The 12,659-nt window shown below is 45.3% G+C and overlaps 1 protein-coding gene across 1 annotated transcript; it reads left to right on the top strand.

The window, feature by feature from the left end:
• Positions 1 to 2,972: 2,972 nt before the first annotated feature.
• LOC134932400 (tubulin alpha-8 chain-like) lies at positions 2,973 to 8,313 on the top strand. Its single transcript, XM_063926771.1, has 4 exons — positions 2,973 to 3,072; positions 5,212 to 5,431; positions 5,981 to 6,129; positions 7,123 to 8,313. The coding sequence occupies exons 1-4, from the start codon at positions 3,070 to 3,072 to the stop codon at positions 8,098 to 8,100; spliced, it is 1,350 nt and encodes a 449-aa protein (XP_063782841.1). The 5' UTR covers positions 2,973 to 3,069; the 3' UTR covers positions 8,101 to 8,313.
• Positions 8,314 to 12,659: the final 4,346 nt, after the last annotated feature.

The following is a 12,659-nucleotide window of genomic DNA, read 5'->3' as shown; positions in this document are numbered from 1 at the left end:
TACGGCAGTATCACTGGACTTATACAGCAGCACAGAGACACCACCGCTGGACTGATGCAAGACAACACAGCACCACTGCAATGGACTAGACTTATACAGCAGCACTGGATATATGGCAGCAGAGGACACCACCACTGTGACTGGACTGATGCAGCACAAGACACCACCACTGGACTGATGCAGCACAAGACAGCACTGGAATGACACACATAAGACAGAGCAGGTCGCCACACCACTTTCCTGCACAGACACTGAGGAGAGAGACACGCCCTCTCGCTACACTCTCCAGGACTGGAGTGAAAATGGAGGCGACGCGCGGCTCCTTATATGGAATCCAAAACTCACGAGAATTGGACAGCGGGATGATGACGTTTTGCCTCGTTCTGGTTTCTGAGTCTGGCGGGAAGTCCTGAGCAGTGCTCGGATCCGGGCTCGGGACGTGATGTTCGATAGGGTTTGGTTCTAAGAGAACCGAACCTGCTCATCTCTAGTTATTATGCATTTTCTCCACATGGTAAACCCACGGCTAACGTGGATTAACCCATAGTTTCCGCATTAAGGGGGTCATTCCGAGTTGATCGCTCCCTAGCTATTTTTTGCAGCGCTGCGAACAGATAGTCGCCGCCTATAGGGGAGTGTATGTTTGCTTTGCAAGTGTGTGAACGCATGTGCAGCCACTGCAGCTGAGCGGTACAAATTTTTTTTTTGCAGTTTCTGAGTAGCTCAGAACTTACTCAGCCGATGCGATCACTTCAGCCTGTTCTTGCCCGGTATTGACGTCAGACACCCGCCCTGCAAACGATTCGACACGCCTGCGTTTTTCCAACCACTCCTAGAAAACGGTCAGTTGACACCCACAAACGCCCTCTTCCTGTCAATCTCTTTGCGATCGGCTGCGCAAATGGATTCTTAGTAAAATCCATCGCTCAGCAATGATCCACTTTGTACCCGTACGACGCGCCTGCGCATTGCGGTGCATACGCATGCGCAGCAGTGACCTGATTGCAGCACAGCAAAAATCCTAGCGTGCGATCAGGTCGGAATGACCCCCTAAGTGCCCAAAATCTATGGGTTTCCCTCCGCATTATGCCCCAGAGGGTACATTCTATGTGCATTTTTCCTGAGGCTGTGAGGAAAAATCTGCATTAAGGACCTCATTCAGTAAAGATTGGAGATTCTGCTTTTTAGCAGAGACTGCAATCCTTGCAATCGCATGCTGGGGCCGCACACTGCAGGGCAATGCCGTCCAGTGTGTGAAACCACCACCCACCCACTGCGATCACGCTGTAATTGCGATCGCACCGTAATTACAGCATGGTCGCAGAAACTGTGGATGCCTCCTGACAGCGCTGCCTGGCTGCGACGGCAGGAGTCCCGCCACAGTATTCTCGATTGGAGCGGCTGCATGTGATGACATGAAGCCGCCCCTAAAACGGCACCAACATGTCCCCGTTTCCCCAACGCCGCCCTGAAAACGCTCGGTTCGACGCCCACCCCACAAACGCCTCTGCATGAGGCGTTCACAGTTAATGCGATCCACTCACATTAACTGCTCGCATACACGCAGGACACGAACTGCACGTGTGCATAGCGCACCTTTCTCAAAAACTGCGGTTGCATCGTGATGGCTGTGTGACCTGAATAAGGCCCTAAGGGGGTGATTCCGAGGTGATCGTAGCCCTGCAAAATTTTGCAGGGCTACGATCATGACCGTAGACATGCGGGGGGACGCCCAGCACAGGACTATCCCGCCCCGCATGTCAGTGCCGCCCCCCCACCCCTGCAGAAGTGCAAAAGCATCACACAGCGGCAATGCTTTTGAAATTTAGGAGTTGCTTCCCAGGCCCGCAGCGGCTGCGTGTGATGTCACGCAGCCGCTGAGACCCGCCCCCCGCACGGTCTGGCCATGCCTGCATTGGCTGGACCGCGCCCATGAAATGGTGGCCAAACGCCGCCGTTCCGCCTCCCCCCCCAAGCGTCTGCCTCTGCCTGTCAATCATGCAGAGGCGATCGTATTGCAGCGACGGCCTTCGCTTATCTGGCATGCGCCGGCGCACTGCGGCACCGGTGCATGCGCAGTTCTGACCCGATCGCACCGCTGCGATAAACTGCTGCGTGCGATCGGGTCAGAATGACCCCCTAAGTACACTCTCTGGGGCTTAATGTGGCACTCAACTGAATTGCCCAGGGCACTTCACTTAATATGTAAGGCATGTGAGCAGTGTCCATGTAGCACTGGTATAAATATCAAGTCCAATTTTTTTTTCCAACTTTGAGATCATTGATTTGAAGCAGGGACGTGCGGTGAGCTACTGTACATGGCTCAGGAGGCACTGGCTAGCACCTGAGCCAGATTTACACGCAATATATGAACCAAAGGGTACATGTGGGCATTATACACAGGTGCAGCAGTGTAAACTCCTGGAAATTTTGTGAGTTTTGATCAGAGATGTGCTGAAAAGTTAGCCAGGGAAGCACTGCCTCACCTGCCATAGACTTTTTACTCCAGAGTTTTGGCTATAAAAATTATTAGAATAATACAAGAAGATATTTCAAACATATTGTATTTTTCATATACTTTATACAGTAAAAACTCTGGCACAAACGTTAGTATGACAGGAAAAGCTCTGCCTCAACTTCCTCACCCCACCGCACATCACTGCTTTGAAGGGATTCCAGTTACATAAGCAGTGACTTAAGCAATGTTCTACTGCAGTTCTAGTTTTTGTGCTGATATTCTCAGAAAACACATTAGAACGACCGCCTGCTCTCAAAGTACTTAAAGCATGTTTTGTTTTTAGTTGTAATTTGTACAGTTTTCCCTGACAAATCAGAACATATAGTACATAATTTCAGCAGCCAGTCTTGTCTTATACATGTTCGTGGAATTTTGAATAAATGTTTTTGTATTTTGTGGTGTCAGTTCCACTTTAAGAATGTGGGCCCTTCCCACCTCCCACAGCTGGGACTGTTTAATTTGCACACTGTGCTTATAGTTTAAGGCGGGAGCAGCAGTGAGCAGGCATCTTGTTCATTCTGTGTGCAGCAAACGAGGCAGAAGGAAAGAAAATGGTGAGTGTTGGAGTGCATGTTGTTTCTTTGTAACAGTAGCTTTTCTTTTATGTATGTTGGAGCATGGAATGCTGAAGGGTTAAGGTAAATAAAAATACTGCTTTTCTCCAGGATTGCCTTAATTAATAAAATGTGGATTATTTGGGGTTCTGTTAACTTTAATAAGTCACTGAACTGTTAGCATGTTTGCTTGGTGTAAATGCTTGTTCCTGACTTGATGCAATGTTTTATAATCTCCAAATGGTTTCTACTTGCTTTGAAGACTTAATTTTGATAAATATTTTGATGAATTCCTAACTAGTTTTACCGTGCTATCCCTTTTAAACCAGGGACACTCATGGATTACACTAGTTCTGTGGCTGATTAAAACCAGCTAAATTAATGCAGGTTTGTAGTCAGCCAGCCACAGAGCTTCTTTAATTCATGTGTCCCACTTCAAAGGTATGGTAAGCTTATGTTTAAGGGATGTCTGTACATTATAGATCTGCTACTAGTGCAGCTGTCTGCTTTGCAAGTGTGTGAATGCATTATTATAATTTTTTTTTTTTTTTTTTTTTTGTGTGTGTGATTTTCAGTGTTACAGAAACTGCACCTTCTAATTAAAGTGCTTTTGCAATTACCTTATGCATATTTATTTTTACACAATCTAACTAACCCAGCACATGTAGGATCAGGGGTGTTTTAAGAGAGTAGGCCCGTGTTCAGCCTCCTCTATCTGGGCCCCCTGCTTTCTGGCCGGAGCACTGTAGAGTCTGAGCACTAGAGGGCTCAGACATTACTGTGCATGTGCAGATCTCTGGGAAAATGGTGCAGTGGCCATTTTCCCTGTGATTTCTCTACTGTGCATGTGCAGAACTCTGTGAAAATGGCTGCTGAGCCATTTTCATGTAGTTCTAATAGTGCTGTGGGTTCGGGCCATGTGCACTGCACCCGTTATAGAAATGCCAGTGTGTAGGATGTAAGGTGAATGCCTCTTGGATCCCAGAGAGAGCCCATGCTTTGATGTACCTTCCCAAAAACACTTAACTTGAGAGCTTGCTGCTGTTCAGTTACAATACCCTTTTATTAAATAACATTACAATATACTGCCATACCCAGGATTCAAGCCAATACCCTGTTGCATTCCAAACACCCTACTCATTGGTCATTTTGATCCTGCATAAGAACAGATTTCTAACAAAATGAAGCTATCTGCATTGTAATTGAGCAGATCTATGTAGTGTGCAGCTACACATCCAATCCCTAGCAGCCACACACTACATATATCTGCTCAGCTGCAATGCTGATCAAAGTACAAGATAAGCTTCAAATGGTTAGAATTCTCTAGCTTTCTGTGTAAGGGCAGATCGCTCAGTGAATAGTGTCTGACTGCAATGCCACAGGCAGTTTGTTCGATCCTAGGTATGTCAGCATCTTTAAATGTAATCAAGGATAGTTTGCCTTGATAACAGATATATCAAGTTAAGTTCATGAATGTTGTATAGGTATTGTGCCCATACATTTGTGCAATGTGATATCGTGTTTCGATTTCCCTTGAAGCTCCCCATGTCCTAAATCACATCGAAAGTGCTTTTTTTGGGGCATTCGATGCGCATACAAACATGCGGTTTATCGCATGCCCCTTGCAACCAGAAATCGGGTGGAGGGGAGTGTCCAGGAAGTGAGCTAAGTACCTCACAGACTGCACATCACCGTGCAATAAATCGAATGTGGTAAAAACAGCATGCAATCGCACGTGCGGTCTGATAAATAGTAAGTGCAGCACATAAAATCTTCAAGTGCGATATTTGACCAGCGTGCCTGTGCATCACATCGGGGGGACACATTCTATGTGCGTACAATCCTGCAATTTATTGCACTGATGCAGTTGAAATCAAAGGGTTGTCCCAGATATCTCAAGTGTATGGGCACCGTAAGTGATGGAAGGAGTGGGGGGTAGGAGACAAAAATGGGGGAAGCTGCAAGTGAAAGTAAAACAGATAATTGGTAAGTGCTGCCAACAGAGCCCTTACCCTGCAGCGCTCCTGCACAAACCTAGTTATAGCCCTGAGCAGAATGTCTGTCTACTCTCCATACCATGGCGTTTGATTATAATGTTCATATGTGACTGATCCTGCTTGACATGTCTTTATTTAACAGCGGGAGTGCCTATCTATACATATTGGCCAAGCAGGAGTCCAGATGGGCAATGCCTGTTGGGAGCTGTATTGTCTAGAGCATGGACTCCAACCTGATGGTATTATTGCTCCAGATAAGGTCAGTTTGGTGGATTCATCTTTTGGGACTTTCTTCAGTGAAACTGGTGCAGGGAAACATGTACCACGAGCCGTCATGGTTGACCTGGAGCCAACTGTTATTGGTAAGTTTAGAAACTAAAAAGGTAATGTTCAAATGTTCATTGTTGCCAGTATTTGAAAATAATTTCCAGGGAAACTGTTTTGCAGGGCAGGTCGTGTGTGTGTGTGTGTGTGTGTGTGTGTGTGTGTGTGTGTGTGTGTGTGTGTGTGTGTGTGTGTTGGTTTTTTTTTTTTTTTTGGGGGGGTGTTTAAAATTATGAGGCTGTTCAAGTTTCTCAGTTTGTGAAATAAAACTTTAATACCATATGTTTAACAATAATCCATTTGCCGTGGGTTGGGTGTATAGTGCTTAAATCTCGTATTGTTGGTTGGTTGACTGCTAATGTCTCCACTTGAACCAGATTATAGGTGGGGATAGAAAGTGCTGGGACTAATGGCTTCCTTTTATGGTCTGCAGTAAAAAAAAACACTCGACTGCAGGTATTAGATATGGCATTGTGCCAGGGTGGCCTCAGACTTTCAAATAGACTACACAAATATTTAATTTTTTTTTGCAAATCAGGAGTATGTACATTAAAGCACAGTTTCTTCTGCCTCATGTCTATTTATAGATGAGATACGAACTGGTCTGTACCGTACATTGTTTCACCCAGAACAACTCATTACTGGCAAGGAAGATGCAGCGAATAACTATGCCCGAGGTCACTATACCATTGGAAAGGAAATAATTGATGGTGTTATGGATAGATTACGTAAAATGGTGAGTTGTAATGCTCTGTGTTTACCTGCCCAAAGTGGCTCTGCTGCAGGTTTAGGCAAACTGCTGTAGCGCATGTAGATCAGGGTTTCCCAACCTCTATCCTCAAGGCACGCTAACAGTTCAGGTTTTGGTGATATCCATGCTTGAGCACAAATGGTTAAATAAAGTAACTGAGGTACTAATTAAGTCACCTATGCTTAAGTTGGATAAACTAAGGTTTGTTTGCACAATTATTATGATGAAATTACTTAAGTAAAATGACATTGTTTATAAACAAGTTTGACATAATCAAATTTGTTACAAAATGGATAGTCCTATTTTTACCATCTGTTTTTATTCAACATTAAAACTTTGCTCAAACCCCCCACCTTAAATGGTTTTTGACCCTTGAATTGGTGACCTTGGGGTACAGCTTATCTAGTCTTAAAAAATAAAAAATAACCCCTGCCTTGCGGGTTTTTTTTTCTTTTTTTTGTTATAGTCAAATGCAGGGGAAGTGGGGGGGAGGGGAAATGTCCAGGGTCAGTACTGTTTCAACACTCCCCCCAGATTCCTGCACTTGCTCCAATGTTCTGCAGAGTGGATGATCGGTGTGTGCGGTTCTCTCTTGCCGCCGCCCCCCTCCCTCTGATCACGAGCTCCTGCGTATCATCCTGTTGGGTATGCCACATGCTCAATGGGCTCACAGAGCTACGTTTGCACATAATTATTCGTATGGCCATTGGTAACCAAATAGAATATCCCTTTGAGAACTACATTCGGGCTGCTGCTTATTCTTTCTACATACTTAGGTCTGTTTATAGCTTTGTTCCCAAAAATCCCTATTTAATACAGCAAGATGTGCCGCCCATGGTTAATTTGATATTTATTTTTTTCCATACAACAATGGCCTGAATAAATTATGCTAGATAATGTTTAGTAACCAGACTTTCTGTAGAAACTAGACGTAAAATGTATTTTTTCCAATAACCATATGTTATGTTGTGTTTTCAGTCTGACCAATGCAGTGGCCTTCAAGGATTTCTCATCTTCCACAGTTTTGGAGGTGGCACTGGGTCTGGTTTCACTTCACTTTTGATGGAACGGCTTTCTGTTGACTATGGAAAGAAGTCAAAGCTTGAATTCTCAGTTTATCCTGCTCCACAGATATCCACTGCAGTGGTAGAACCATACAACTCTATTCTGACAACCCACACAACTCTGGAACATTCAGACTGTGCCTTCATGGTAGACAATGAGGCAATCTATGATATATGCAACAGGAACCTGGACATTGAGCGCCCGTCTTATACCAACTTGAACAGACTAGTAGGCCAGATAGTATCTTCTATTACAGCTTCCTTGAGGTTTGATGGTGCCTTGAATGTTGACTTAACAGAGTTCCAAACTAACTTGGTGCCCTATCCCAGAATTCATTTCCCACTGGTCACCTACTCACCCATAATATCTGCAGAGAAAGCATACCATGAGCAGCTGTCTGTGCCAGAGATCACAAATGCTTGCTTTGAATTTTCCAATCAGATGGTGAAATGTGACCCCCGGCGTGGTAAATACATGGCTTGCTGTCTGTTATATAGAGGTGATGTGGTGCCCAAAGATGTAAATGCTGCAATAGCAGCAATTAAAACTAGAAAGTCCATCCAGTTTGTTGATTGGTGCCCTACTGGTTTTAAGGTGGGAATTAACTACCAGCCCCCAACTGTGGTCCCAGGTGGGGACTTAGCCAAAGTTCAACGTGCTGTCTGTATGCTGAGTAATACTACAGCTATAGCGGAGGCATGGGCCAGGCTGGACCATAAATTTGACCTAATGTATTCCAAGAGAGCATTTGTACACTGGTATGTGGGAGAGGGAATGGAGGAAGGGGAGTTCTCTGAAGCAAGAGAGGATATGGCTGCTTTGGAAAAGGATTATGAAGAGGTGGGGACAGACTCTAATGATGGTGCAGATGAGGAAGATGATGAATACTGAAGTCTAATTTGACTTGCACTCTGTCCATACAGCACTTTAGATCCAGTGGAACTCTAGATTGAAAGTGTAGGCAAATTACTGTCATTAGTTTTGAATGTTCCATTTTTTCAAAGCAAAACTTATAATGTTTAACAAAAGACTACAAACTGCCTGTTTCCTGAATGCAATTTGAACACTGTTAACTGATGGTGATAATAAAAAAAATTATCTTGACCAGCTGTCTAAGTATTTTAAAGGGCCAAGCGTATTAAAGTGTTATGCTGCACACATTGTAGACTAAAACTGGTTCTTGTTCATTTCCACAGTCTGCTTGTGGGGGTGGTGCCTGGTTTCCTCCAGGTGAGCACAGACAAAACGGTCTAGCACTCTCCACTTTAAGTTTGCTAATAGCTTACCTTGTTCTAATATTTTGGTCTGCATCTACAGTACATGTTGATGAAGGCATATATATATAACATAGGAAGTAAAGGCCCTTATTTAGTTAAAAATGGTTTGACCTAACACTTTAGCAATATATAATGTTGCAGATATGTTGCCTCCCGACACCTTTAAACAAATGGCTATATATGACATTTTTGGTATGGTAAGTTGATGTGTTGAGACATCACTGGTTAATGCCTGGTATGAGTTCACCAATTGGTGTACAGTGCTCCTCCTAAAGAGCAAATTCTAAAGGCCCACATACATCCGCAAACACTAAACTTGAGGGGGTGTTTTTCCCACATATTTCAAAATTCCTCCCCTAACTCTTCAATACGGTCAACAACACATGATGGGTTTAGAGGGAGATCAAAGCTTGGTTGGTGTCTTTTGTAGATTTTTAAATCTATAGATTAACCCCCCCCCCCCCCTTCCCACAATTCTTGGTTTCTAAACACTGCCTGTAAAGTGACTGGAACTGATCTCTTTCCATGCTTAGATAAATGCCCTCCTTAATTAAGTTTAAATGGTACAATATGTTTATATACAAACCATTATATATGCACTGCTAACATTTATTAAATACTCTTTGGCCATCCTGTCCTGAGGAACTCATCATTTTTCAAATTCCTTTTGAATATTGATATCAAACCATGGGGTGAAAAAAATACATACAGGTTGAGTATTCCATATCCAAAATGCTTGGGACCAGAAGTATTTTGTATATCGAATTTTTCCGTATTTTGGAATTGCATACCATGAGATATCCAAGTCTAAGCACAGAATGCATTTGTTTCATATACCTTATACACACAGCCTGTAGGTCATTAAATACAGTGGATTTTTTTTTTTAAATAACTGTTTACAGTGAGCCATCATAAAACAAAGGTTTCACTATCTCAGTCCTACTCCAAAAATTCTATATTTCGGAATATTCGGATATGGGATACTCAACCTGTACTTTCTCTAACGTCCTAGTGGATGTTGGGGACTCCAAAAGGACCATGGGGAATAGCGGCTCCGCAGGAGACTGGACACATCTAAAGAAAGCTTTAGGACTATCTGGTGTGCACTGGCCCCTCCTCCAAGCCTCAGTTAGATCTCTGTGCCCGAACGAGAAGGGTGCATACTAGGGGCTCTCCTGGGCTTCTTAGTGAAAGTTTTAGTTTAGGTTTTTTATTTTCAGTGAGACCTGCTGGCAACAGGCTCACTGCATTGAGGGACTAAAGGGGAGAGAAGCGAACTCACCTGCGTGCAGAGTGGATTGGGCTTCTTAGGCTACTGGACATTAGCTCCAGAGGGACGATCACAGGCCCAGCCTGGATGGGTCCCAGAGCCGTGCCGCCGGCCCCCCTTACAGAGCCAGAAGAGGTCCGGAAAATCGGCGGCAGAAGATGTCCTGTCTTCAACAAGGTAGCGCACAGCACTGCAGCTGTGCGCCATTGCTCTCAGCACACTTCACACTCCGGTCACTGAGGGTGCAGGGCGCTGGGGGGGGGGGGCGCCCTGAGACGCAATAAAAAACACCTTGGATGGCAAAAAATGCATCACATATAGCTCCTGGGCTATATGGATGCATTTAACCCCTGCCAGAATACATAAAAAAACGGGAGATAGGCTCGGCGGCCTTATCTCCTCAGCACACTGGCGCCATTTTCCCTCACAACTCCGTTGGAGGGAAGCTCCCTGTCTCTCCCCTGCAGTCACTACACTACAGAAAGGGTTAAAAAAGAGAGGGGGGCACAAATTAGGCGCAGTATTAAAATACAGCAGCTATAAGGGGAAAAACACTTATATAAGGTTATCCCTGTGTATATATATATATATAGCGCTCTGGTGTGTGCTGGCAAACTCTCCCTCTGTCTCCCCAAAGGGCTAGTGGGGTCCTGTCCTCTATCAGAGCATTCCCTGTGTGTGTGTGCTGTATGTCGGTACGTTTGTGTCGACATGTATGAGGAGAAAAATGATGTGGAGACGGAGCAGATTGCCTGTAATAGTGATGTCACCCCTTAGGAGGTCGACACCTGAGTGGATGAACTGTTGGAAGTAATACGTGACAGTGTCAGCTATGTATAAAAGACAGTGGTTGGCATGAGACAGCCGGCTACTCAGCTTGTGCCTGTCCAGACGTCTCATAGGCCGTCCGGGGCTCTAAAGCGCCCGTTACCTCAGATGGCAGATATAGACGCCGACACGGATACTGACTCCAGTGTCGAAGGTGAAGAGACGAATGTGACTTCCAGTAGGGCCACACGTTACATGATTGAGGCAATGAAAAATGTTTCTCTAACGTCCTAAGTGGATGCTGGGGACTCCGTCAGGACCATGGGGGTTTAGCGGCTCCGCAGGAGACATGGCACAATAATAAAAGCTTTAGGATCAGGTGGTGTGCACTGGCTCCTCCCCCTATGACCCTCCTCCAAGCCTCAGTTAGATTTTTGTGCCTGGCCGAGAAGGGTGCAATCTAGGTGGCTCTCCTGAGCTGCTTAGAATAAAAGTTTAAGTTAGGTTTTTTATTTTCAGTGAGTCCTGCTGGCAACAGGCTCACTGCTACGAGGGACTTAGGGGAGAGAAGTAAACTCACCTGCGTGCAGGATGGATTTGCTTCTTAGGCTACTGGACACCATTAGCTCCAGAGGGAGTCGGAACACAGGTCTCACCCTGGGGTTCGTCCCAGAGCCGTGCCGCTGACCCCCCTTGCAGATGCCGAAGTTGAAGAGGTCCAGAAACAGGCGGCAGAAGACTTTCAGTCTTCATAAGGTAGCGCACAGCACTGCAGCTGTGCGCCATTGTTGTCAGCACACTTCATACCAGCGGTCACTGAGGGTGCAGGGCGCTGGGGGGGGCGCCCTGGGCAGCAATGTATTATACCTTTTTTATGGCTAAAATACATCACATATAGCCCTTGAGGCTATATGGATGTATTTAACCCCTGCCAGATCTCACAAACTCCGGGAGAAGAGCCCACCGTTTTAGGGGGCGGGGCCTATTCTCCTCAGCACACGGCGCCATTTTCCTGCTCAGCTCTGCTGTGAGGAAGGCTCCCAGGCTCTCCCCTGCACTGCACTACAGAAACAGGGTTAAAACAGAGAGGGGGGGCACTTATTTGGCGATATGATTACATATGTGAAAATGCTATAAGGGAAAACACTTGTATAAGGGGTTGTCCCTGTATAATTATAGCGTTTTTGGTGTGTGCTGGCAAACTCTCCCTCTGTCTCCCCAAAGGGCTAGTGGGGTCCTGTCCTCTATCAGAGCATTCCCTGTGTGTGTGCTGTGTGTCGGTACGTGTGTGTTGACATGTAGAAGGACGATGTTGGTGAGGAGGCGGAGCAAATTGCCTGTATTGGTGATGTCACTCTCTAGGGAGTCGACACCGGAATGGATGGCTTATTTAGGAATTACGTGATAATGTCAACACGATGCAAGGTCGGTTGACGACATGAGACGGCCGGCAAACAAATTAGTACCTGTCCAGGCGTCTCAGACACCGTCAGGGGCTTGTAAAAACGCCCATTTACCTCAGTTGGTCGACACAGACACGGACACTGACTTCAGTGTCGACGGTGAAGAAACAAACGTATTTTCCTTTAGGGCCACACGTTACATGTTAAGGGCAATGAAGGAGGTGTTACATATTTCTGATACTACAAGTACCACAAATAAGGGTATTATGTAGGGTGGGAATAATCTACTTGTAGTTTTTCCTGAATCAGATAAATTAAAGGGTGTGATGATACGTGGGTTTCCTCCGATAGAAAATTATTGGAGGTATACCTTTTCCCGCCAGAAGTGAGGGCGAGTTGGGAAACACACCTTAGGGTGGATAAGGCGCTCACACGCTTATAAAAACAAGTGGCGTTACCGTCTCCAGATACGGCCGCCCTCAAGGAGCCAGCTGATAGGAAGCTGAAAAATATCCTAAAAAGTATATACACACATACTGGTGTTATACTACGACCAGCAATCGCCTCAGCCTGGATGTGCAGCGCTGGGGGGGCTTGGTCGGATTTCCTGACTGAAAATATTGATACCCTTGACAGGAACAATATTTTATTGACTATAGAGCATTTTAAGGATGCATTTCTATATATGCGAGATGCGCAGAGGGATATTTGCATTCTGACATCAAGAGTAGA

Source organism: Pseudophryne corroboree, chromosome 6, assembly GCF_028390025.1.
Source record: "Pseudophryne corroboree isolate aPseCor3 chromosome 6, aPseCor3.hap2, whole genome shotgun sequence".
Taxonomy (NCBI): Eukaryota; Metazoa; Chordata; class Amphibia; order Anura; family Myobatrachidae; genus Pseudophryne; species Pseudophryne corroboree.
The sequence above is the reverse complement of the archived record's forward strand: the minus strand, read 5'-3'. Positions and strand labels throughout refer to the sequence as shown.

Excerpts from the sequence above, each read along its gene's own strand:
- LOC134932400 (XM_063926771.1), top strand. Across the intron at positions 5,432-5,980 it reads CCTGGAGCCAACTGTTATTG|ATGAGATACGAACTGGTCTG; the intron begins GTAAGTTTAGAA and ends GTCTATTTATAG. Across the intron at positions 6,130-7,122 it reads TGGATAGATTACGTAAAATG|TCTGACCAATGCAGTGGCCT; the intron begins GTGAGTTGTAAT and ends TTGTGTTTTCAG.